Below are 27,564 nucleotides of genomic sequence, written 5' to 3' on the forward strand. Positions count from 1 at the left end.
GGAAGTGTTTCCTCCTCCTGCTGTGGCGTTTGTGAAGCGAGCCCAAAAAGTTTGTAAAAGCGTAAGTTTGCCGTAAATAAATACTTTTACGTTTTTATCGTCGTGAACTTTAGTAGGAGACTTCGAGAAAGTCATTCATACTGTTTCAACGACCACACGGGCGGAAAAGTTAGCTTTGTAACTTAGCCGCATAGCTAACAACAACAGTGGCTCGCGGCATCTTTTCACCTGTTTTAGCGTAAATTAGAAGCTGGATGTTAGTTCACGTTTGTTTCTGATGTTAGGAAACGTTTGTTGACGATGCAAGATCATGGCGGTCTTAAGAGAAGGTATGTGTCCTGGACTGGATGCGGATTTACTGCGTGACCTGCGTGCTGCCGATGTTAAAACAGGTGAGTGTTTGTGTGTCGCTGTTTTGAGGATTCATCTCATTAAAAACAGAGCAGCAGTAACAGGCGCGGTTTTTATTTTCACAGTGGAGGACGTGGTCTCATCTGACATCGAGGAACTTGCACAGAGATGCTCTGTGTCATATAAGGTATTTATGTCATACATAAACTTATTTATTTATTTAATTTAGATTTTAATTACTTATTTATTTAAAAGGGACATAGCGTATTGATGAACATCAGTAGAAAATATAAATGTAAATATGCCCGAGGTAGCATTACTACAAATTTACATCCGTAGTCCCTTGGCAGGTAACAGGTAAAAGAAATTCAGAGGCAAGTGACACATTTCCTGCTACACTGTAGCACATATGATGATATTAGAACAAAGTTCTTCACACAAATTAAATGTAAATGCCAAGATTTTGATACAGTAATACAGTACCTGCTGGGGGAAAACAGTGTCTGTGTTATAGAAGCAGTGAAGGTATGTTGGTGCATGTCAGAGTCTACGGGACAACCTGACATGACATTTATACTTCATTCCTCCTGCAAGTCTCACTTTTTGTTTAAATACATTTGTTTACGTCTATATACAGTAAATGTTCGTGCTCTTTTTATTTATACATCTGTTTTTTATCCAATGGATTGCTGTTGATTTGAATATCATTATTGATTTTTTTTCCTTGTATTTATTTATAATCATCATTTAATTGTATCTGAGGCTTGGGCAAAATTGTTTTACACATTCATGCTAATAAAGCAAATTGAATTGAACTGAATTGAAAATTGACAGAAAAAAACAACATAAATTATACGGAGGACAAAGTGCATTAAAAGGGTCAATGTAAACTGTATGACATAAAGTGCATGGTGCAAAGTGCCTCATCTGTGTACAGAGAATAGAGTTCAACATGTGTTGGTCGCTCACAGCTGTAACTCAAGAGAAGTTTCCTCGTCCCAGCCGCTTGGGACGGTTCCAAGCGGGGACATGTGCAGTTTAAAACATAAATGTTAACCCTGCTGCTATCGGGGAAAAGATACTGAAGTTTCCGCTGAAAAACCACAAACCACTACAGAGCAGCTTCTCTCCCCAGGCTGTGAGACTCCTCAACTCCTCCTTCGACGCCAAAAAAGATGTAGCAGGATTTAGGATTAACTTCAGTTTAATTTCTTCTTAAACCACATTTGAGAAAAATGACAGTAAATCTACTTTGTATCTTGTATGGTACACATTATGATGCCAGTTGCCCAAAAAAAATGTTTGTAATGTTTTTTGTCATAACACAGATAAACATTATTTAAAAAAATAAAATTGTATACAATACTGTATGGAAAATGTTTATAATTATTAAAGTTATCTAGGTAAATTTGCAGAGATAAAAAGAACATTATGATGACTGTAAAACTTTAAACCTAAATACTACCAAAAACTGCAATGGTGGGATTCCATAATGGATTGAAATTTCATGCCAATAAATGCATTTTTAGTAATTTTCTGTTATACATTTTCACATTGAGCACATTAAACAATTAAAATTTTAACTTTACGTATCTATTATTATGAATCTATTTTTATTTTCAAGATTTAAAAAAAAAAAAAAGATGTTCTCTGATCATTTTTGTGGAGAGAGTTTATGGGGCTGAAAAATGTGAGAAAGGCCCAAAAAAAGGGACTCAGCATGGCCTCCAGAAAGTCCTGTTACAGTATATGCAGTGCAGTGTTTGGTTTGTCCATTCTGAACAGCACCATGAAAACATGGCGGTGTAGCGTGGCGCTGTCCATGGATGACGACCTGCTGCCTGTGCAGATATAAACAGCTAACTCTAAGGTAACAAGAAACACAACAAATCTTATTTCCAGGCAATCAAACGCTAAAGAAAACATATTTATTACATTGTATCCAATTTCTGCATATATATCTCACCGTATTGGCCGTTTATAAAGCTCCTACAACCAAACAAATTTCCCCACTGTAACATTTAACATCTTCATCACTAAGGACACCCTTTATGTTCCCTTATTTCCTGATGATGAATCAAATTCATAGCTTTATTTTGCAGTGTTAGAAATAAAAACAAAAGACACCCACACTTAATACTTGGCATAAACAGTGAAGTGTGGGAGATTTAGGCCTTGTCCAATATTATGTTGATCTTGGGCACATTTTCACCCACACGCAGCGTGAGTTTCTCATTTTGTAAGTGGTTCATATTAGGTGAACTTAAAAAAAAGGACAAACTGTTTCTCTTAATTAAACAAAAGTTCCACTTGGCTTGTTATGGCAAACAGGTCATCTGGTTAACAAGCTAGGCAAAATAGATCCACAGCACTGGTTCAGGTCTCTTAAAACTAGACTACATTGTTTCCGGTAGATATAGCAGAGAGGTTGCACAGCAAAAATGGATTTAATAAGAAGTATAAGTAGTATTTTAAATATAGTTGTGTGTACACTTAGCGATAAACAATAGGAAAGTTTCTATCATTTCTATTCAAAACTAAAAAACTCCTTATTGGGTATGCCACATAGTCCTTCATTATCAGTTTGGACCTGCAGAGAGAGGCCAGCTCTTTCAGTTTTAAATCATTTCGCTGTGAGAACCAGGAGGAGAGCAGAGATCATGAAAGAAATTCTGCCTAACTCAGTTCTGACCTTATGGGCAGATAACAGGAAACTACTTTTTTTTTTAGATCATAAATAGTGTTTTCCACCAAACTTTTTCAGAGATATAAGAGTGCAAATAATCAGGAAAGAGACTCAGAAGGGCCTCTTAGATAAGTGTGTCAGTGAATAATTGTGTGGGTGGACAGGGCATGGAAGTCGACCCGAGCTTTCTTGGTTAAAAAAAAGATGAGTGAGAGCTTTCCAGTCAGAGGCACATCCTCTGTGGTGAGACGGTCTGTACGTGCAGTCTAGACAAAGATTTTTGTAACCCCAAGAGAAACTTTTGAAAAGTGTGAATTATATTCTGCAGTCTCCTTTCTCATATCACTGCAAATCTTCTTTTCACGTTGGCTACGGTGCATTAAACCTATCTCAGATTAGAACCCCTAATGACTGACTTGTTGCCCTTTTGAGAGTTAAATACCACCTTGATGTCAATCATTTGAATTTAAACAAGGTTCCCAAGGTCAGGGAAGACCTGGAAAAGTCACAGTCACATTTCCCAGGCCTGGGAAAGTCATGGAACTAGTAAAAACAATTGAATTGAAAAATCATGTTAATTTGTGGTGCGTAAAAAAAATTTAATTAGCATTAATGTAACATAGTGGTGAATTTATATTCTGTAGCTGACGATATAATGAAGCTCTAATATGCCTTGATGTGTTGTATTTTTTTATTGTTTATTGTGGCTATATTTTACCACCAATTTTTAAGAAAACATGCCTTCCATACATATGTTTTCTTTTAAAAAATAATGAGGTATTTTTTAACTTTTGTGAAAATGTCGGTGATTTTGTTTTCTTTTAAGTTTTTTTTTTTTCAAATTGGCTTTGTTTTTTAATAGAAACTTTTATAGAATTTTTATTTTTAGTTACCTTCTCCTTTTTTTTGGAAAATAAGTTTGGGAAGCATGCTTTCTTTGAAAACGTTTTTTAAAAAACATTTTGGGTGATTTTTTTTTCCTTGAAAATTTAAAATTTGGGCTAATTGGTTTCTATTTCTTAAAATTTTGATAGGCATTTTTAATTTAAATTCCTCCAAATTACACCATTCATCATGGCCAAAAACTGTAAAAACAGAAATTATTGTTGGATTTTTAAATGTTCGATGGTCCTTGAACACATTATGTCGGATCCTGAGTCATTGAAAAGTCATGGAAAAGTTTTGAAATTCTGTCCATGACAATGCGTGGGAACCCTGTTGTTGCCGTTCTGGACGTTGATTAACACCTTGCTGGTGGTCATCTCAGTTTAAAGTGTTAAAAAGATATCACAGAATGAACTGCAGTTTTTTCCCCCTGAGATCATTACATTTTTAGAATATCTTTTTTTTTCCATCACCGCCTGCAGCAGGTTGAGGCTCATCCTAGTGGCCGAGCTACACTTCCTGACCAGCTTGTACAGCCTGCAGGCATCCCCTGAGCTGATCACCAGTCTCCCTGTGGTGCATCAGACTCCTGCTGTTGATTTGAACCATTGTTGTGCGCACACATTGCAATGGCTCAGAGGTCATTGCGAGGCCATCTGCACCGGCACGTCCGTCTGACTAAAGCAGCCTGCTACAGTTCAATTAAAGCCGCTCAAGGCAAGGTCTGTAAGTAAAAACACACCTATCTTATGAGCCCACATCTTAAAATGGGGCGCCAACATTCCCACTAATTGAGACCCAGCAGATTTGCCTTATTTTCCCCAAATACATTTCTGCTGTTGGACATGAACTCTGGCAGGAAATCCTCTTTGCCCAGAAGAGGAGACTAATCAGAATGTAAGCCTGCTAAACAGAAGTTATTACTCATTCTGCAGAAAGCAGGGCTCAAAATGTGATGTTTTTCCCCTCTGATCTGTTTCCATAAAAAGTATCACAACCCAGCTGTTTAGTTTATGCTGTTGTGGATGACGTGTTACAGAGTAATGTGATGTGATCACAGTAATGCGTTTGAAAGTACCATGTAGCTGTAATCACATTCCATTTGTCAGTAATGCAGTAATGAAGTAATGTGGCATGTTACTGTTCTAAACTCAGTTTTAACAATACGCAGGGTTCCCACAGTCATGGAAAACCTGGGAATTTTATAACCTAACCCTGACATTTCATTCATATAAAGGCCTTGAAAAGTTATGGAATTAGTAAAAATCATTAAGACTTTTGAAAAGTTATTGAGTTATTAACCCTTTGGAACCTGAGCAAACTGATTTATTTAAAGAATGGGAAGAGGGCAATAAGCAATTTATAAAAGTGAATGACCCCAAAAATAGCTAGAAATTAGTAAAAGGAACAATAAAATCACCTGAAAATTATCCCCAGAAAAAGGAAAGCAACAAAACAAAACAAAAACAATTAAGGAAATGACAGAAATAGTGCTTGAAAATAATAATTCTGTAATATAGTTTTAATATATTAGATAGATAGATAGATAGATAGATAGATAGATAGATAGATAGATAGATAGATAGATAGATAGATAGATAGATAGAAAAGTTCTCCTCTTCCTTTAGAGATTTGAAATGACGACAAAAGTCCAGATATTTTCGTAACGTTATTTCCATCACTGTTTCCTAGCAATTTTTAAGTCTAAGTGAAACGTCAAATGGAGCATATATAGCTTTTTTGCGTACAAGTTTAGACATTTTTTGAGGTAAAGTGAGTTTGTGAGCAGGGGCATAATTATGAGAAGGATATGATAAAATTGTTGTGATCACTCATAAGTGGGTGTGACTTAGCGACCACAGACTCTCGAAATAACAGCCTGATTAATCTGCTCATAGGCGGCCGAGTGCGGGAGGTGGCGGCGGTTCCTGGCAGCCTCACCATGTGCTGTATATGAAGAACCACAGTGATTTACAGAGCGATACCACACATCCATTATTAAATCTGGAGGCAAAGGCGAAAATATTTCCCTATGAAAATAAAAAAACAAGCACACCTCCGACCCATAATATCGCTCTGATAGCTGCTGTGACCCACAAACTAACAGTCAAGTGCAGTTTTATATGATTGGAGAGGTTGGCTGGAAACCCCATATTACTTTTCATTGGATACATTTATGTATGTGCCCTTGAGTGCAATATGAATCATCAAAATATGTATTAACATTCTGCAGGAGGAAAGAAGAGTAGGATTTTGATATTTTAACACACAGGGACACAGAACTTGGAAAATGTATTTCTTATCTCTCAATTTTTAAGTTGCATGTTCATGTGGAGAACTAAAGTTGTGGTTCCTAACCGATGGGCCGCGGACACAAGGGACTAAATTAACAGCAGGGATGTAGAAATATTCCTTCTTTTTCCGTCAGTGACGTTTCTCAGTGGTTTAGCTGTCCTGAGGTGGGATGTGGTTCAGTCCTTTAAGACTGATGATGCCACAGTGATAGCTATTGATCTGCAACATAATATTGATGCAGTTATAATTAACTGAATAATGCCAAATTGTCATATGTGCCTGTTCTTATAGTCTGTGGGTTTTAATGTTTAACTGTAGTGAATTTTAAATAAATGGAGGGTTATTGTGTCTCAACTGAATGCTGATGCTGCTTATTATAAATTAGGCAACAAATGCCACAGTTAATGTTCTTGTGTACAGCTGTGAGCATCCTTGTTTGGCAATTAAAATGCCAAGATAAGCAAAATGCATAGAAGTATTCTAATACTGAAAATGGTCTCTGTTTGCGCTTAAACTCAAACTTTTTATTGTCTCTCCCTTTATATTTTCAAAGTACCTACCAGAACCAATGCACTTTTATCAAACAAAAATGTCCAATATTTGCTTGTACCTGCTCTTGTGAAATTTAAGGATTTGCTGCTTTTCTCAAATAATTAAGAATATTTAGGTTTTGCACAAGTGGCTGGAAAATTTTAAGATTCTCACTTGGGTTCTGGGAACTTAAAATGAAACTTTATTTTTATTTTTTATTATAAAAATAACACAGTGGTATAGTACAACATAACAGTGATGTTAAACAGTGAACACAATTGACATTCTGTGTCCATGGAAGTGAAAAACAAAGGTAAACAGGTCATTAAAATTATATACTCGGCTGTTCTGTTCCTTTAATGCAGGAGTGTAGGTGTATGTGTGAGACGTGTGTGAAATGATGCAGACAACCATTATCCTGTATGTAGCAGTGTTAAAATGTTTAAGGAAGTGAGGGAAAGAAAAAAATCTAACAGTGTGAAAAAGAGGCAGGAAAATTTGATGGCAGTTTTTCAATATTTTCTGACTTGTAATCAACTGAACAAAAGATTATCAGACAGATCAATAAAGAAAATAATTGTTAATCCCAGCAGGACTATCCTGAACCATTGCGATTGTATATCTAAAACTAAGCATCATAACATGATACAAGAAAACTAATATAGAACCTGAGCACAACAATTATTGACATCTCACCAGTTATAATCTTATTTGGTGATTTAACTTTTGTAAGTGGGCGGCACAGTGGCTTTGTGGTTAGCACTGTTGCCTCACAGCAAGAGGGTGCCTGGTTCAAGTCCCGGTTGGAACAGGGTTCAGTCCAGGCAGGGGGGGCGGAGTTTGCATGTTCTCCCCGTGTCTGCGTGCTTCCTCCCACAGTCCAAAGACATGCAGCTCAGGTTGATTGGTGACTCTAAATTGCCCTTGTATGGTTGTCTGTCTATATGTGTCAGCCCCTGTGATAGTCTGTCCAGGGTGTACCCCGCCTTCCGTCTAATGACAGCTGGGATTGCCCCCCCCCCCCGCAACCCTTAGGATTGCAGTTTGCAACCACCTTGGCTTGGCTTAATTTAAAGCCTAGACGTTCTGGAGGTTTTTACCAAGAGCTGAAATATCCACAGAGGTCTCTGCTCTAAAATAAATGGACCTGGTGATCGAAAGCAGTGATAACACTGTGTTTTTCCGATGCTACTGTCACTGAGGGGCTACGAACTACAATTGTTGTTGTTAAACTTGAATGGCCCAAACTAGAGCCAGTGTTTGGTTTGGTTTGTCCTGAGCTACGGTATACGGTGCAGTATGATGATCTACGTAAACCAGGACCTGCTGCTTATCCAGATGTAATTGGCTCATTCGAAGGTAACGGAAATGCAACGATTCACATTTTTTTAGGTGATTATACACAAAAGAAAATCTACTTATTATATATGATTCCATCTTTGCCAGTAGATCCCCCTAATTCCTCCACACTGGACCTTTAAATGCAAACTTGCCTACTGCAGCTTTAGTTATCAAATATTAACCAAATGATGATATGAGAAAGTATGGACAGCGGACAGTGTAGGTCTGATTGTGTTATTTCAAAAGTCTTCCTAAGTGCATTAAAACATGCCAAAATTTTACCTTGAGCTTTTGGGATATAATCTCAATGGCCCAAATGGGCAGAAAACCACCCAGTCTGGCAACACTGTCCAAGGTAGATGAGTACTTGTTGTGTTGTGGCTGTCCTGTGCTGCAGTCGTGTGAACCTCATGGTGTAATTTCTGTATTTCAGGCTCTGTTTGCCATCCGCCGAGTACTGCTGGCCCAACACACTGCTTTCCCCGTGTCAGGCGCTGATCTGTATGAAGAACTATTGAGCTCAACAGCCATCCTCTCTACTGGAAATCCCAGGTAAAGACAATTCTGCACACACAGCAGAGCACACTGCTTTGTCTTTTGAGGACTGGGGGATTTAACAGTGGGCTCAGTGCCACAGGAGCTTAAAGGAAGATTCACCTCCCAAATCAAATATGTATTCCTAAGGACAGTTCCCCCACATATTGAATTAAGAGACATTTCCCCAGTGTTCAGTTTAGAGGCAAAAGTCATTCTGTGTTGATTCAGCATGCAGTGGCTCCTTCATCAGTGCTACCTGATATTATTTCAGATTAAAGTCTTGGATTTGTTTAGCGGTGTTAATAGCCATATTCTGTGTGTTTTGAAAGTTGAAGCACATGTTGGTTGATGCCAACAAAACACTTAACATGCTGTACCAAATTAATTTGTGCTGAAATTTTCTGTATGCAACATTCACAGCATTAATGTAAAGATTTAGCTGAGTCATGGCGTCGTGAGTGGAGAGTGAAGTCATGCTATCTAAGTGTGTTGTAATCCGAGCCTCTCTGTGGTTTGTTGTAGTAAGCCAGTCTGGCAATGTGTGCATGTCAATGCATGTGTGTATCCTACTGCACGGTTTCCTACACATTTATTTATTTGTGGAACTCTACCATGATCAAAACATATGTTGCCACAAATAGATTTTGTATTTTTGGAGCTGGACCGATCAGTAGTCGAAATATACATACTGTGTGGTTATTTGTAGCACCATACTCTCGGAGCATAGAGAGCACTCTGGGCACAGATGGAGCAGCAGAACGTCTAGTGCATTGAAAGTGAAACTCCACATTCCTCTGGGTCTAAAAGACTGCAGCAGCTGCTCTTCTCATCCATCGATCTGATCTGATTAGCTCTGAATGTATCGATAGATTAATTTTCCACCATTTTCCACTCAAAAACTGCTGCTAAAATAACTTATGACAAGCTCCACCAGCGCTACATTCAGAGACCCAAAAATTTAGAGAGGGGACTAAAAATGATACAAAAGGACACACACACACACACACATTTAAAAGAAAAAAACAGTTTGGTGTCTTTGTCTGCTACCTCTACACACTTACTCTAATTCTGTGGGATACTAGCTATCTCATTACCTCCTCTTTGCACTTTGCCCATACAGCGGTTACCTCTGATACCAATCTGGCAGCTTTGTGAAAGCATTGCGCCCAACCTATACATTCCCCTTGGTGAGCACCACCAACCTTTACCGTTGTTTAGTGCTGTTTACAGAGTTGGCACCATCAGCTGCTGCTTTAGGTGTCCATACAACGCATACTCTTCGAATTTTGCATAGAGCTCCTTCAAACTGTCATTGATTCAAGGGTTGGATTTCAAAAGTCTGCTCTTAGAGGCGGGAATGTCACACTGTTATGGTGCCTTGGTGATCTGTATAAAAGGTACAAATCCCCTGTCGTTTGGTTCTGTGTGAAAATACCAAAGGCAGCATGAAGAACGTACCTCGTAGTGACCTTATAGCACCCTTTCTGTGTACAAAGGGCTAAAGTCACTTTTTTCAGTTTAATATTTGCAATTTTTGTTCTTTAGCTTTGCAGACCAGCACAGACTGTCCACAATCACAGGATAACCTGTAAAATCAATACTATTGTACATTACAAGATGTTTGTAACCGGATTCCTCTGCATCGATCCGTTTTATCAAACTAAGATCTTTTCAGTGTTGTTGAAATCGAATTTGCATCGAACTGTGCCAGCAGAATATGCATCTGAAGCATAGTACCTGAAGTTAAAAATACAGCAGAGCAATAGAGTGTTTTAGAAATGGCCTGTGTGCTATATTTTAGTTGCTAAAGCTGCCTTCTTTGCTTGCTCTTCCATTTGGCTCGTGAACGCAGCCTAAAGTGGCTTCTGATATATCAGCTGCATTAACTCTGCCTCTAGCTGACTACTTTCCACCAAAAACAACAAACATCACAGACAAGTCCTTTAAAACATCTTTGCGGTACATTGAAAAATAAAAATTTAATGACTTGAAAGAAACCTAAAATTCCCACTGCTACCAGCATGGCGTCGTATTACAGCAATACTTGGAATTAGCCTGCAAAAACTGAGACACAACATCCCATAAAAGGTTTGCACAGAGGTGTGTGCTGGCATTGGCAGGTTCAGTTATCTGTATGCAGTCACAGCACAAATCATAGCAGATAAATTCACCACTTTTTGAAGGGAAATATTCTTTAGCCAGGACACAGACTGCTCTGGACAAATCTGTGAAATGGGCCAGCATGGCATAATTTATAGGATGGTACCTTTCCTACAGTTAAACCCACAGTTTCAGCATAATTAATGACCACAGGTGTTTTTTTTTCTCTCCGCGGCTCTTTTTTAAGTGGTTTTCATAAATTAGTTAGTGCTTTGGATTAGTGATATGAAAGTGAATCAGCCATGTGAGTAGAGGCAGCGTGATTTGTGTATCTTGGCTGCGCTCTACTGGTGAGAAGATGAAGTGATGGATGATGCTCTCTGCTCTCGAAGGTGTCTTATTTTGTACAGCCAGTATGTTCTGTGGTTTATTCAGAGACTGAGTAGAGAAACATACACAGATACCCTCTTTCCACTCAATTAGCTCTGGTTCTTGAATCAGATCATTTCAAGTTTCTTTGACCTTTGGTTTTGTCCTGCCTGCATTTCCATCAGTTTGAGTAGAAACGTAATCAAGAATGCGGAAACTAAACAGTAACAAATTAGCAGATTGCATTGATTACCTGCAAGCTTTTGCTCTGTTATTACAGATATTTGTTTTTGTCCAAATGACAATCATGGCCCAACTTTTAAAAATAAGAAAGCATGAGAGTCTATCACGTGCAAGGCTGGCACACCCACTGATGTTGTCACAGTTCGCACTTCAGGTCAAGGAAAACTTACTGTGTTTTGGTTCAATCAAGCTGTGAATTTTTGGGGTTCTGAACCTTTTTTTTTTTTTTTTTTGGTTAAAATGCTCCAAATGGTTCAAAATTAGATACGGAAACCGAAAGAAAACCTGTTTCATGTTGTTGGAAAATGACCTAATTGGGTTTTTTTTGTGATGATTATTTTGTGGTGACTTAATCTAATACATCAGCCCTGCGATAAATCCTACCTTCATGGTTATAAAGTTCAATTTTTGTCAAAGTTGTTGTAGGGATGTGTTGATACAACTTTATGGTTAGTTTTAGGCTGAAGTTTGTGGTGTAGTCACATTTTATTGAGTTATACAAGAGGTGTTTGTAACATTAAGTATTTTCATTTATTTAAATGGGGTGGGTAAAATATTAGACAAATCTCTCTGTATAATGCAGTTTCAGCAGCAGAAATATTGTCCTGAATATGCTATTTTGTCCACAACTAAAAGATACTCGCTTTACTGTCGTAGAGAAGTAAAGAAACCAGAAAATATTCACATTTTTGAGGCTGGGATGAGAAAATTTTGACTTTTTTTTTCTTTAAAAAACCCCTCCCAAATCCAAAAAAAAACAACTCTAAATGATTAACTGATTATGAAATAATAGTTGACAACTAACTGATTGATCAATTAATTGTTGCAGCTCTTGGACCAGTTAGAATCTCATTACACAGCGGCTGTGGCTCAGAGGTCGAGCAGGTCGTCCTCAAATTGGAAGGTCAGCGGTTCGATTCCCGGCTCCTCTGGGCAACATGTCGAAGTATCCTTGAGCAAGATACTGACCCCCAAATTGCTCCTGATGCCGCGTCATCGGAGTGTGAGTGTGTGTGGATGATTACTGAGTAGCAGGTGGCACCTTGTACGATAACCTCAGCCACCAGTGTGTGAATGTGGTAGTGTAGTGTGAAAGCGCTTTGAAGTATTAATAAGACTAGAAAAATGCTATACAAGTACAGTCCATTTACCATTACTTTTGAAAAATGATTTATCCAATTATTTTTGATTAACATTCAAATCATTATAACTATTGATAATATCAATAATCGGTTAATTCGGTTAACTTATTTCACAATAAATTTCTATAAAATTAATTATGATTAGTCCTACTGTTTGAAATTTTAATTATCATTAAAACCAGACTTGAGCACTGCATTTTACAAAACTCACAGTAAATACTGTCTGGTGTCAACCAAAGTAGTCGCACAGCATGCGACGTGGGTTTGTTTTGCTTTTCCCTTGTTTATAGAGTGGGCGTGCAGCAGGCAAACCCAGTGATGCTGCTGGTTCCTTGTCCTCATCTACAGTGACACAGAAAGTCAAGCAGTACATCATATAATTGCATTTGATACTTCAGTGCAGTAAATATCCTATACTTTAAGACTTTTACTCAGATAATATTCTCAAAGGTGAAAAATCATTTCCTGGTAAAATATATCTGTACTTTTACTCAAGTGTGGTTTGCAGGTACTTCATCCACCACTGCTCTCATTTCAAAAACAAACCACAATGACCCCCAAAATGACCATAAAGTTGAGTTAATGCCTCTCTTAAACAGACTCAACAAACCTGAACATTATAACTGTCATGGAAGTAGAATTTATTGCAGGTTGTTTTATTAGACTACATTACTTTTAGCTTGGTGCACCTATCTGAGTGTATAATATGTAAATGGTTTTGTACAGTAGCTTCTTTGAGAGACTGTGATATGCTGATGATTAGAATGATATTTCCTGTTTTGCCTACTTGCTAACGCTGAGCGTGTCTGTTGATCGTCTGCACAGACAGAAGAGGAGATCTTTCTCATCTCTGCGTCAGAATTAGCAAACTGAATGTAGAAAAAAATATCCATTTTAATACCAAACAAACTGTGATGTATTTCCAAAAACTATACAGCCTGGGTGAAATGAAGCAAATATTTGAGTATTTACATTTTCTTCATCATACTTAGTGAAGGCAGCCAGGTTTAGACTTTTCCTTCCTGAAGCCTGAAGCCCTGAAGGCTGTAAACACTGTTAGGACTTCTCTTCAGCTTTCAATCACGTCTGCTGCCAGACACCTTTTGGCATATTATTTTTATGTCTCTTTCCCTTTCTTCTTCCAGCTGTTTGATATATGCTCAGTGAATGAGAGCCTTGAGCCCAGGAAAGGGATAAAAGGATGTGATGGACGTGAACTTTTTTTCAGTTTTTTGGTGTTACGTCAAACCAGCTAGCAGAAATGTCAGAAATTAAATCTGAAATCAAAAGAGCTCAAAGAAATCCTACTGTTACATAATAAAATAACCAAATGCATTGTTAAACCTTTATACTTAGCTCTCTATTTGGTTAATACGTAACTTTTTTTTTTTTTATTAATAATTGCCGTACCTTGTCAGTATGGACTTCCTGTTTTGTCAAGCAAAATAATGTAATTGAAAACGTGAATAAAAAATGTGATTAATCACAAATAACTATTTGAATTCTGTGATTAATCACAATTTAAAAAAATAATCGTTTGACAGCCCTACAAAAAAGTATGGAATTATTCATACTTTTGACAACATTACAGTCAAAAAGTCACACTAGTGCAACTTGCATTTCATACACCTCCATCAAAGCTCAAACCTAACATAGTCATTATTAAGGGATAATAAATGGCATTCAGTTATTTTTAGCCACAGAAAATCAAACATTATGTACAAAGACAAACAGAGAGGAAGCTACAAAAACTAAACAGACCCTGTCAGAAATCCTGATGCTGTCGCGATTTTTCACACTAACAGAACGAATGATCAGGGCTGATAATGGTATATAGCCGTCATCAGCTTGCTTATCATGTTGCCTACATAATATTTTTGTCATCACCTGATAGTAATGACACCAATGATGTTATACTGTGCAATAGTCGTAGCCTTCTTATAAAGAACTCAGCCTCAGAGTTCAGTGTAAGTGGCTCTCAGCAGCCCACACAATGTGCTGCTTAGTCCCTGTTCACTATTTGTTTAAATCCAGGTGCTGAGTATGGCCACAGGAAGGAGATATCTGTCTGCAGGAATCAAACAAGAGCTCTACACATAACAACATCTGAGCTTCATTGCTTCTACTCTAGTCACAAGGGAAAGGACCTTGAGTTTTAAGTAGTAAACAGTATTACAGTATTCTGATCTCACCAATGAGTGTGGTCCATAAGAAATCCAGCTTTTCAAGGACAATCGCTCTTATCCTTCTGAGGTCTTACAGGAACACAGCCTGGTGTTTTCATCAACAGTGCAGCCCTCTCTGATCTGTCGTCAGCGAAGGCAGGAATAATGCAAGTATGTCCATCCCTACCAATTCTCCTCTTCACAATCACGCTGTGGGCGATAAGAACCTCTATTAACCAATCGCAGGCTTCCAGCGATGCTTAACCTTCAAGCTGGAGGACCTTGGCTATTTAGATTTGACTGCATCGCCGTCACATCCACCATCACATGTGCCAGCAAACATGATGAGATTTCACAAACTACACATCACTGAACGTCAACATAGACACATCATAATACTCCAGCGCTGAAAGAACATATGGTCAAAGCAATACAACAAACACTACCTTGGTGATGATCAAAATACAGGTGCAAGAGCAACGCTCACTCCCTTAGGAGCTAGTAGCAGTAGAAATATCTACATTTTAATAAAATAAGTCTGTAATTCTCTAAAGCACCAGTTTTATGTTGTAACGCTCAGGGCTGTGTATTTCAAGAATCTGGTGATATATTATTATACTGTAAGCAAGGTGACATATTGCGATTGCGATGATTTTACTACAGTCAGAGTATCTTTATGTATTTCCCTGTACTACTTTTCTTGGAAGGAATTAACATTTGCTCTTTATCAGTAAAAATAAATAAATACATGAATTATTAAATAAATAACAGTGCTCGCAGAATAATTTAGATAAACAAATTGAGAAAATTAAATACTTCAAAAAAAAGTGAACATAATAATAAAATAACATAATATCAGGATACTGAAGTGTGTTGGTATTTTCTTACACAGCTAGTAACTTATGAGAATGTTTCCTAAATGAAATGTGGAATTCCACTATATTATTACTTATATCTATATATTTAGAAGTATAGCAAGCCTTTGACAGCAACGAAAGTGTATCAGTAGATTACAGTTTGTGGTAGTCCATGCTGTGGACATATTTAGGTCAGCACTCAAACGTTTTGAGGTTTGAAACCCAGCCAATGCTGAGACTAACACCAACAGACACAATACAATGAGCATAGTAACTAAATTGCACATGTATAATTTCTATTTTTACCTCTACTCTTTTTTTGTATTTACTTGTACTTATTCTGTCCTTCTGCTGCTGCAGATGTATCCTCTTGCGATCAATAATGACTTATTCTATCTTATTTCATCTTACACTCAGTTGTTTACACTAAATCGAATCAAATATAAAAAACTGCTATTCCCATATCAACGTTTTCATGACAATATTGTAAATACTCAGCATATCCAAGAAGATTTAACAGTTCTATATGTTGTAGCCATCAGTTTCTGAAAAATAATTAGTATTCAATGAATTTGGTATAGATACTTCTTCTCCCATAAGCTCCAGCTGCCTCTGCTTTGCTATGGAGAGGAATCAAGCCAGAGCAGCAAATCAGATCTGTAGCAAATTCATTTTGAAAAGAAAGCAGTGCAACATAGTTTCAGAATGTAACCAAATTTGACCCAATTTTGACCCGACAGCAGACTTTCAGTGTTTTGTTTTTTTAATGTTTGTCTTTCCCTTGTATCACTCTCCGTCCCCTCCCTAAATTCTGAGATTTTTTGCGGGCATAGGTGTAGCGCTCAGTGAGTTCTTTTTCCTCAGCAGCAGTTTGTGGCTTGCAGGATGGATAATTGATCTGAGCTTATCAGATTAGATCAATGAATGAGAGAAGCAGCTGCTGTGAGAAAATGCAAATTTTTAGACACAGCGTATTGAACGCTTAAGTTTAACATTAAATGCGCCTAATGTTTTACTGCTCCATGTGTGCCCAGAGTGCACTCTGCACTGTGAGAGTGTGGAGCAATGCATAACTTAACTGTATATATATATATGTCAACAGCGCTCTGAATGACACACCAACTTTGAAAATAGAAACTGTATTTGTGGTGTTTGATGTTTTAATCCTGGCGGGCCACCACAAAAAAATTACTATGTGCGAGACCCTGATGTTTTAACCCTTAAACAGACTGTTAAAGAAGTGAAGAGGGGTCAAAATTGTCTCACTTTTCAAAAAGGTCCTCACTCTGTCAGTTAAAAGCATGTTTGGGCCCGCACTATGTAACGCACAGACACACACACTAAGATTAATGAAAAGCCAACTATTTTTTGATATATTCAATTTAAAAACACAGCCAGTGGCTGAGCCTGATAAGAAGCAATGAAACAGCAACAGAAATTAGGAATTAGCCAAACATTTTCAGAATAGTCTGGAACCTATTGCAAGCTCTGTTTGTATTATGCTCACCCAACTGCAGTTTTTGTTGGCTCTACGGATGTACGTGGACTTAATGGTTTATTACACGGGATGGCAGGAGTGAGTAATGGATTGCACCTTGTTTCTTGCAGTTTAGATAAACTGCTGGATTCAGGCTTGTATACTGGAGAGATAACGGAGCTGTCAGGAGGCCCAGGAAGTGGCAAATCTCAGGTGAACATTTCCTACCTACTCTCTCCATCACTGATAATTTCTTACTCATAAATTCCCCCTTTTTAGAATTCCCTCTCCTCCCATAGAATCAGAAATTGTACTCTGGTTGAAATAATCCTTTTCCAAGTTATCGTTTAACTAACACAAATTATCCATGCTATCTTTAACTATTCCCTGTGTGCTTGTCATGTCTTCTAGGTGTGTTTCGGAGTTGCAGTGCACATTTCTCACCGGCTGAAACAGAGTGTAATATTTATTGATACGACAGGAGGGCTGACTGCCAGCCGCTTGCTTCAAATGCTACAAGCTGAAACAAGTAACACAGAAGAGCAGGTGAGTTGACAAGGATTAAGTTTGACACTAAAATTACATGTTTTGTAATATAAGACAAGTTAAAACAAACTGTCATTTTACAGATGGAAGCTCTTCAGAGGATCCATATCTTTCATTTGTTTAACATCTTCTCTTTACTCGACTGTCTGTACGGTCTTTGCAGCGGTGGGCTTCAGCAGGTTTGTTTGTATTTGTTTTTTTTCTTTTGCTCAAAATATACCAACAATCTTGCTGCATCCAGGGAACCTTTCAGAGAGACAGGTGAAATTTTCAGCAGTCTAATTTTGTCACATTTTGTATTAGGCCTCTGTTGGCGGTGGCTCTGTCAAGGCAGTGATCGTGGACTCGGTGTCAGCTGTTATCTCTCCTCTACTGGGAGGCAAACAAAATGAAGGTGATATCTCTCTCTGCGAGTCCATCATAGTGCATCATACCTGAGGCTGTGTTTACACCTGAGCCTGTAAACTCCAAATGTCTGTAAAATAAATACCACAACAGGGTTCCCACACATTTTGCAGGCATGACATCTAAGTTAGTTCCAGTCATGAGAGGGTGTGAAAATAACACAGAAACATTTGTACAGTCACGTTTAGAATAAAAGCTCAGTTTTTCTGATGTCAGTCATAAATAGAGCTGTTTCATTAACCTTGGAGCTGCATCGACTGGAGTCTGACCTCTTGAGAATCAATATAATTAAAGTTCTTAATCCAAGTGAACTTAATTCAACTTCATGTCTAACTATTGGTTTATAGAAAAGCTCCAAAACTGCAATCTAATTAAGCAATCATTCAATACAACAGGGTTTAGAAGGGCTCTAAAATAAACCTGCTGAATGGGTCTGTAAAAAATTCAAAACATTAAAGAACAATGTAATTAAACTATATCTAAAAATATTAAATGTATTAAAAATAGCTAACTGATGACGTATTTTGTTAAAAGTTATAAACACTATTAAGGAACAGTTCACCCCTAAATCCAAATCCAAAATACATATTTTCCTCTTACCTGTAGTGCTATTTATCAGTCTAGATATCAGCTTTCGAGATGTCTGCTTTCTTTCCAATATAATAGAACTACGTAGTTCCTACATGGAGCTTCGTTTTTCATATGTATTTCTTTTGGCACTATAAGCACCACAAGCCAAGTGTCATCTAATTCCATTATATTTGAGTGAAGGCAGGCATTTCTGTGTATATCTCCAACACTCTGCTACTCACACCAGAACAAGCTAGATTAACTAATAGCACCACAGGTAAGAAGACAATTAGGTATTTTTTATTTTTGGTTGAAATGTCCCTTTAAGCAAAAGCTACTGGTCTGTGTACACTCATTTATTCGTGACCAACTTGAGTTTGAGCTTTGAGAATTTATTATAATTTGAAAAATATAATTGATTTACCATGAAGCAGTTTCATGCTCTCCACACCTAACAAGTCTGTTTGAATAATCTGCAATAAAACCAAATATAACAAAAGCGCTGCAAAATATTTCTCCAAAGTGGACATTAAAGACCAAGATATTTAGCTCTGTTCAGTAGATAATATTGTAGTTTGTAAATGCTTGCACTGCAAATAAGTAATGTAAGAAAAAAATTCCCCCCAAAATAGGAATCCCTCTGTGTTTCTGAGTGTGGTTTAAGCAAAAACGAGTAAATAAATAGTTAAAAATTTGTTGGGTGTGGAGGTGATGCATTAAAAGACAGTAATAAGAAGCAAAAGCAAGAAAATAAATAGTTACAAATTAAAAAGACAATGATATTTTAAGCCCTGATTTAAATAAATTAACAGTTTTACCAGCTAATCTGGCTAAATCCTGATTAGTGAACCGCAATATGTGTCATCGCCTTTTTCCAATTTAGCCCTGCCAACTTCAAACCAGTGAGAGGAATTAAAACAAAACTGCAAATACAAAATTAATCATGTGAAAAAACACAAACTTTTCAGACTTTGGCAGAAAACATGTTCATGTCGGACCTCATGGCTCATAGTAAAAAGCTTATAAAAAATAGATTTTTAGGGCTTTTAATTAAATGAATGTCTGCACCAAATTCCAGTCAATCTGTGTAACACTTTTATTCTGGACCACTGTTGAGGACTGACTGTCATTGCAATCCTTTGAGCTCCGCTGTCGGTGTCGCTATAAACAAATTGAGTCAACCATAAGAATATTAAAGACTGTAAATGTCACAACAATGATATCTGTAGCCTTAGTTCCTACTGTTGCATTGCTTAGAAAGTACCGTAAATGACACTGAGATATTCTGCACACGAACAAACCTTTCTACAACTTCCTTTGCCTCCAGGCATGTCCTTGATGATACAAGTGGCAGGAGTTCTTAAGACAATGGCAAAGGACTTCAATGTTGCTGCTTTGGTAAGGATGACACAGTCCTTGACGTGTGCTACTCTAAATGCAAGATGCATTTCCAGCGTCAATCTAAACTCTCTGCAAACCCTTTCACACTTCCTCTTGTTATTGCTTTGAGACACATGATGAAAACTAAACAATTTTTTTCCCATTTTTGTTTGGGTAAGAAAAGAAAATCAAGATAAAATCCAAAGGTTAATCATTTCTGATGATTAAATATGTAAAACAAAAAAATCCATTTGTTAGTTCAGGTGTATGGCTGGGGGTTGCGATTATGTAAAATATGAACTAATCACATTAAAAAAGCATGCACCAAAGAAAATCAGCCTTCCCCTTAAATCATCAAGTTATCTGAAGTGAAATAAAGACAATTTGATAGACTGTTTGATGGTGGCCTTTGATTAAAAGCGGCACAATCTGGCTGTCCCACTTATATATGTATTTTTCTCTTCTAAAGCTTTCTGTTGCAAGCTATACTAAACCATGAAACAGAATAGAGAAATGTCGTCATAATCCCCTAAGAGGGAAAAAAATCAAAAGATTAACTTGAATCTGTCTGGGCCTGCAGGTTACAAACCATGTTACAAGAAGTGGCAGCGGGGAGGTGCAGCCAGGCCTCGGTGTGTCTTGGAGTCAGGTCCCCAGAACCAGGATCCTGCTGGAGCGATTAGAGAGGGCTGCGGCCATCAGCCACTCCACCCTGCGCTCTGCAACACTGATCAAATCTTCTAGACAGGTACTACAAGCAACATTGACTTGCACATCATCCAGCTCAGTATTGATTCTGTCGAAGGGGTTTCGTTGAGAGGTAAATGTCAAAATGGAGTCTGTGAAATTATGTTTGCTCTTGTAAAACAGGTCTGGTTTGATAAAGAAGCCCATTATTTTCATTAAAAAACAGCTTCAGGCAATACTTTTTACAAGAAAAGTCTTATTGTAATTCACAAAAACAGGCTGTCATAGAAAACACTCTGCTGATTCAGATCCAAGACACTCAGAGGTTTACCCAAAAGCATTTTAAAGGCCCGGACACACCGAACTAACATCAAAGAACTAGAGGCGATGACAGCGGACTGTTGCACTGCCTCACATCACCTGTGTCTTGGCCAAAAAGTTGCACATCAACACATCGCAAAGACCAATGGCAAACAAGTACATATGATCTGTGCCTTCTTGAGGGATAAAAACTCTCCATACCAGCAGACAGCAGTAATCTGTAATTGTCATTCAAAAAGGGAAACCAGAAGACCATCATGACTCTAGTTAGCCTGTACATTAGAAGCAAAATCCAGTGTTGAAAGAATATAGCATATCTGCCGCCAATGAATAATTACACAAACAACCAGGAAACGCTTCTACTGAAGAGTTAAAGACTAATGAAAAACAATCTTACCTGATATGACAAGTGTGTTTCAGTCTCTCAGCTCTGACAGCTCTGTCTGACAGCAAACTGAAGCTGGTATTTCTCAGACAGCACAGTCCCTTGACAAAAATAGTTATTTGACTTTGCAGAGCACCACAGTTGCAATATTCCACCTATAGCATACACTAAAACTGATGTTGATGTTTTAGTGGGTCTTAAGTGGCAAAAATATGTTTTGTGGTGGCCCCAATCCAGCAGTACATTGCTTAGCTTCCATGTCAGTAGATTTGTCATATCAAAGATGCTAGCAAAGCAACAGAGTAAACCGAATAATCACAGCAAAAATATCAGATAGGTTGAACTACCATGTTAAACTATATATCTTTAATTTAGTACACTTACGGCTGAAAAACAACAGAAATTAACATGTTTGCCAGTGTCACTTTTATTTTTTTCTTCACACAATGTTTTCGATGAAGTTCATATTTTCAACAGAAGAAAAGGCAAACCTGCAACAGAGCAGATGGCAGACGCTTCCGCATATTGCAAATACATTAGTGGAGCTTTAATGGATCGTAATGATAAAAGGATGAAATTGGCATTATTGTTAAAAACTCTTCTACAATCTTTGTTACTTACTCCTCCTCTAATAAATAAATGTCCTCAAAGGCATTAATTATACATTTTCTGTTCTAAATTACAAAAGAGGTCCTACAGATGACACAAAGAATGCTTCAACAGAGCACATTCAAAAATTAATGTTTTATATTGCAGCTGAGGTTTTTTTTTCTACTAGTAAATCAACACTGTCATGTGCTCTGCTTCTTAGCCTTGTCACATCAAAGAAGAGTTTGACTTGCAGTGGTGGAGTCGCTCTGAAGAAGGATCCTCTGGAAAGAGAAAACTGCATGAGACTGATTCCTGATGAGAGCCAGTTATAATCGTATGACCAAAGGTACGTGAATGTTTCTGGACTAATTTTGCAAGAAGATGTGAATCGCTGATGGTTCATTTTCACCCCTCTGAAACTGCACAACGCTATGCAAGTTTCTGAATGATATCTAAACATTGGCTCCTTGGTTTGTTTACTGTCATTAAAATCGATTGTATTAGCTTCAAATTTTGCCCATTCAAATCTTGCTGCAGCATTAGCATTTCGTTGGGTGCACTCTGTGTATGTCATAGACTACAGACTGCTTTTCGTTAAACTCATTGATGACTTTAAGTCTTAAGGCAAAAATAAGGTTGCAGCTAGAGCTGTTTTTTTTTTTTAACATTAGGAGGGAGGAATATAGATGCAGCAAAGTTCTTTTTTTGTGTGTATCTTTCATGCCTTTTAAGGGAAGCAGGCCAGGTTCATGTGGCATCTGTCCCCTCAGAGCTTCAATACATTCAGATATTTAATTAAACCACCTCATAGCCTAAAGCGTCCCGGGTATAAAATGGCAAGTCTGAATTATCCTTGAGAGCCATTCAGATGCAGGGGGCTGCAGTAAGAACCTTCCAGCATCTCATTGGATTGTGTCGTAATTTGGGATGAAAGTAAAATGTATGATTTAAGAGGAGGAAAGCCCTCCTAAAATACCAAATGTTTCTGATATCAGGCTTAAAACTTAATAAAAGCATACCATACTTTATACCAGGGTTTCATGTCATGCTATACTCCAACATTTTTGTGAAAAAAATATTTAACGACCAGCTAAAGTATGACTTCTCTATGCTACTTTGGACAACATGCTATAGTATGACTTTTTGGAGCCATTTTGGATGACATGCTATAGTATGAATTTTTTTTGACATTTTGGACAACATGGTATAGTATGAGTTTTTGGTGCCAATTTGGACAACATGCTATAGTTTGACTTTTTATACTATTTTGGACGGCATGCTATAGTATGACTTTTTTTATGCTATTTCGGAGAACATGCTTTAGGAGAAGCTAACTGATTTGCACATAAAACTCTGTCAAGTGAGAGAGTTAAACACCGCTCTAAAAGCAACAGCTAAAACACAGGAAACTTTTAACTCAACGGTTTTTATCGGCTCCGCTGGCATGGGAGCCCAGTCAGCTTGCCGAGCTTGCCTCCACTCTCCCGGTTCAGGATCCATGTGTGGAGGCACTGAGTGAGGAGCAATTTCCGCCACTGACCACTGGCACGGCAGCTCGAGCTGGGGTGCACTCAGCGGGCTCCTGCACTACTCCATGCCTGAGGGGGAGTCAGTGGAAGCAGGTGGGTGGCAGAGGCTGGAGGGGAAGACAGAGGGAAATTCTCTGGCCCCTACCATCTTGCCTGGAGCTGAGGCTGGAAAACCATTTTCCGGTGCTGAGCCCAGACTCGTCCTCTAACCGACATCCCTCTGTCGTGCCCACCCCCTCACCAGCGCATGCCTCCATCATGGTGATCAGGGACTCGGATCGTCCAGGGGCTCTTGCTCCCCTCCTACGACAACGCCGCAGCAGTCCACTGTTTCCCCGGTGCCCGTTTGCTGGACCTCAACACACAGCTTTCAGCAGTACACGGAAAGCACGCCAACGTCAGTATTGTGGTGGCAGCAACAGCACAGCTTACCGTGAGTCTGAAACTTTAAAGGAGCTTTTTAAACTCTTCTTAACTCCCTTAAAGCAAATGGTAAATACATTGCAATCTCTGGACCCCTACCGACCTACATAAGGGGCATAGAAAAATTCAGCCAGCTTTTTACCATTAATCCATGGCTAATGATCTGTTCTGGGGTCGCCCTGCATTTTTTACACATGATTGACTGCACCCCAACCGCAGGGGTACACAAGCACTGGCCCAAAACATAATGCACTGTATTACACAGTGACTAACTGTTACCTCACCCACTCCGGCTGATTTTATTGAACCTATCATCTCAGCTCAACAAAATACTGTGAAAAGAAAAACAAAAGGACGGAACCCACACAACTTGATTACCATTAACATAAATAGAAACTCTTTTTCACCCGCAAAACAGACAGAAAACAACATGGCTCTGTTCAACATTAGGGCATTAACGAACAAGTCTTTTAATGTTAATGAACTAATGAATGACAACAGTCTATATTGTCTTTTTCTTACTGAGACTGGCTAGGCTCAGATGCACCTGCCACGATAATAGAGGCCTGTGGCTCAGCGGTAAAGCGGGTCGTCCTCTAATCCGAAGGTCAGCTGTTCGATCCTCGGTTTCTCTGGGCAACATGTCAAAGTGTCCTTGGGCAAGATACTGAACCCTGAATTGCTCCCAATGCCGCATCGTCAGAATGTGAGAGCGTGTGAATGATTACTGAGTAGCACATGGCACCATGTACGGTAGCCTCAGCCACCAGTGTGTGAATGTGTGTGAATGGGTGAATGTGACAGTGTAGTGTGAAAGTGCTTTGAGTGGTCAATAAGACTTGAACAGCGCTATAGAAATACAGTCCATTTACCATTCACCCGGCTACATTTTCTTCTTCTCATCAAGAATGGGAAAGAAGGGTGGAGGCACAGCCTCAGAGTCACTGGAGGGCAGAGATGTGGACTAAGGCTCTTTTAATGCATTTGAATATAATGCAACTTTTTTAAACTGTCAGACTTGTTTCCTCACAGTGACTATATATAGGGCTCCTAAAATTGACCTGTCCCCTCTTTTTTAACAGAATTCTCAGAACTACTGTCTGTCAGTCGCACAAGCTTTGACTTCATCCATCCATCCATCCATCCATCTATTTTCGTCCGGCTTATCCGTGGCCAGGTCGCACACCAGATGTCCCTGTCCCCAGCAACGCTTTCCAGTTCCTGGGGGGACCCCAAGGCTTTCCCGGGCCTACCAGTAGGACTTGCCTGGAACACCTCCAACGGGAGGCGCCCAGGAGGCATCCTGATCAGATGCCCGAACCACCTCGACTGGCCTCTTTCCACACAAAGGAGCAGCAGCTCTACTCCAAGCTCCTTCTGGATGTCCGAGCTCCTCACCCTGAGCCCAGCCACCCTACGGGGGAATCTCATTTCAGCTGCTTGTATCCGCTATCTCATTCTTTTGGTCACTACCCAGAGCTCATGACCATAGGTGAGGGTTAGAACATAGATGGACCGGTAAATCGAGAGCTTTGCCTTCCAGCTCAACTCCTTCTTCACCACAGAAGTCAGACCCAACTCCCGCATCACTGCGGATGCTGCACCAAACTGCCTGTCCATCTCACGCACCGTTCTACCCTCACTCATGAAAAAGACCCTGAGATACTTGAAATCCTTTGCTTGAGGCAGCAACTCACTCCCTACCCAGAAATCCCGACTCAGATCTGGAGGTGCTGACAGGCATCCTGACCGTCTCACACTCAGCTGCAATCCACCCCAGTGCATGCTAGAGGTCACGGTGTGATAAAGTCAACAGAACCACATCATCTGCAAAAAGCAGAGATGCAATTCTAAAGTCCCCAAACTGGACCCCTTCTTCCCCCCAGGTGCGCCTTGAGATCCTGTCCATGAAAATTACAAACAGGATCGGAGACAAGGGACAACCCTGGTGGAGGCCAACATCAACTCGAAACATGTTTGACTTCACGCCGAGTATGCGGACACAGTTCTCACTTTGGTTATACAGGAACCATTTGGCTCGCAGAAGCGACCCCGGCACCCGGGGTACCCTTGCTAGGGTAAAGAGCTACAATAGATTATCTTTTAAATCCAAAATTAAATAACAGTATTGCGCTTCCGGCCTCTAAATGGGAAGAGTTTGCTGCCTACTTCAGAAAGAAAATTATCAACATAAGGTCTGGCGTCTGCCAGCAAAACACGCCCATTGCACCTTTATCTGTACCCTGTTTACAATGTGACGCAAAGTATGAATGCTTTGACCTGGTTGATGCTGAGACTCTGATCTCATCCCAACTTCTCTTTTTAAAACCATTTTTAATTCTTTATCTGAAGACACCCTTGCCATAGTTACTATACTCTCTACTGCTGGGCGTCTTCCCCAATTATTTTAAAACAGCTTTAGTTGAACCTCTTAAAAAAAGGAACTATATATTTTATCATTAAGCAATCATAGACCAATTTCAAATCTCCCATTTTGAGTACAGTTTTTAGAGAAATAAATTTTGGCGTTTGTTGGCCCGTCTGGAATGGCCTGTTTTAAATTGGTTCAGTTTATATCATTGTGGAAGAAAGTTTTTAGATAATCCCTGCTCCAAACAATATGAGGTTACCTGTTGTGTACCACAAGAATCTATTGTAGGACCTTTACTTTTTAATCTATATATGCTACTGCTGGGCAGTGTCATCAGGAGGCATGGCATTTCTTTCCACAGCTATGCTGATGACACTCAGCTCTATGTGGCTGTGTCTCCTGATGACACTGGGCCGATTAAATCACTTTTTAACTGTAACTTTTTACAACTCAACCATGGCAAAGCAGAAGTACCAGTCATGGATCGAAGGCTCAGAGAGAGAAACTTGCCTCCAAACTAAACATACTTGTACTAAACCCAAGTCAAGAAGCAAGAAATGTAGGGGTCATATTTGATTCAGATTTTAATTTTAAACCCCACATTCTTAGTATTACAAAAACAGTATTTTATCATTTAAAACAGTATTTCCAAAGTCAGGCTGTTTCTCTCTTTGAGCAACACAGAGAAACTAATGCGTGCTTTTATAACCAGCAGGCTGGACTACTGTAATGCTCTCCTTTCTGGTCTACCAAAGAACACAATCAATCAGCTGCAGCTAATTCAGAACTCTGCAACACAAGTTTTGACTAAGACAAGAAAGAGAGCACACCTTACGACTATTTTAAAAGCTATACAGTGGTTGCCTGTTAGTTTTCAGATAAATTTTACTTTTTTTTAATTGTAAAGTTCTTTTATTAGTTTATAAGGCACTACATGGCCTTGCACTGGACTACATTTACGCACAAGGAAGGCCCCTCAGATCCTCCGACTCCAAAAGAACAGCCCGCCGGAGAATCTCAGAGGAGCTGCAAATGTTGATACTTTTAAACATAAACTATCTTTTTAGTCTGGCTTTTATGTAGTGTCTTACTATTTTATGGTTTTTACTTACTCTGGTTTCCATTTTTGCTTATTTCATGTGTTGTTCTTTTTTTTTTCAATCAAACTGTAAAGCACTTTGAATTACATTTGATTACTTTGAAATGTGCTATATAAATATAATTTGACTAATTGAGTATGACTTTTTGCGTACCATTTTCTACAACATGCTATAATATGAGATTTTTATGCTATTTTTGGTCATTTTTTCAATATTCATTTTTATGGTGTTTTTGGTTTTTTTTAACAAAATTCTTTGCCATGGCGTGTCTCGGCAC

General features: G+C 38.7%; 1 protein-coding gene across 2 annotated transcripts; it reads left to right on the forward strand.

The window, feature by feature from the left end:
* rad51d (RAD51 paralog D) lies at nucleotides 1–27,295 on the forward strand. Of its 2 annotated transcripts, none has more exons than XM_042499791.1 (12): nucleotides 1–61; nucleotides 285–392; nucleotides 477–538; nucleotides 8,523–8,641; nucleotides 17,111–17,192; nucleotides 17,391–17,525; nucleotides 17,609–17,704; nucleotides 17,829–17,919; nucleotides 19,828–19,898; nucleotides 20,461–20,628; nucleotides 22,085–22,210; nucleotides 24,899–27,295. In XM_042499791.1, the coding sequence occupies exons 2-11, from the start codon at nucleotides 311–313 to the stop codon at nucleotides 22,178–22,180; spliced, it is 1,002 nt and encodes a 333-aa protein (XP_042355725.1). In that variant the 5' UTR covers nucleotides 1–61; nucleotides 285–310; the 3' UTR covers nucleotides 22,181–22,210; nucleotides 24,899–27,295. The 2 variants fall into 2 exon arrangements, 1 of the variants encoding a protein (XP_042355725.1); XR_006106468.1 differs by lacking the exon at nucleotides 1–61 and adding an exon at nucleotides 23,638–23,826 and having other exon boundaries at nucleotides 68–392.
* The last annotated feature ends 269 nt before the right edge of the window (nucleotides 27,296–27,564 follow it).

The sequence above is a fragment of the Plectropomus leopardus genome, chromosome 13 (assembly GCF_008729295.1).
Source record: "Plectropomus leopardus isolate mb chromosome 13, YSFRI_Pleo_2.0, whole genome shotgun sequence".
NCBI classification, from domain to species: Eukaryota; Metazoa; Chordata; class Actinopteri; order Perciformes; family Serranidae; genus Plectropomus; species Plectropomus leopardus.

Bases quoted from the DNA above. Each gene is read 5' to 3' on its own strand.
- rad51d (XM_042499791.1), top strand. From the start codon at position 311: ATGGCGGTCTTAAGAGAAGGTATGTGTCCTGGACTGGATGCGGATTTA. The intron at 17,193-17,390 runs GTGAACATTTCC...CATGTCTTCTAG, and splicing joins CAGGAAGTGGCAAATCTCAG to GTGTGTTTCGGAGTTGCAGT. The intron at 17,526-17,608 runs GTGAGTTGACAA...GTCATTTTACAG, and splicing joins CAAGTAACACAGAAGAGCAG to ATGGAAGCTCTTCAGAGGAT.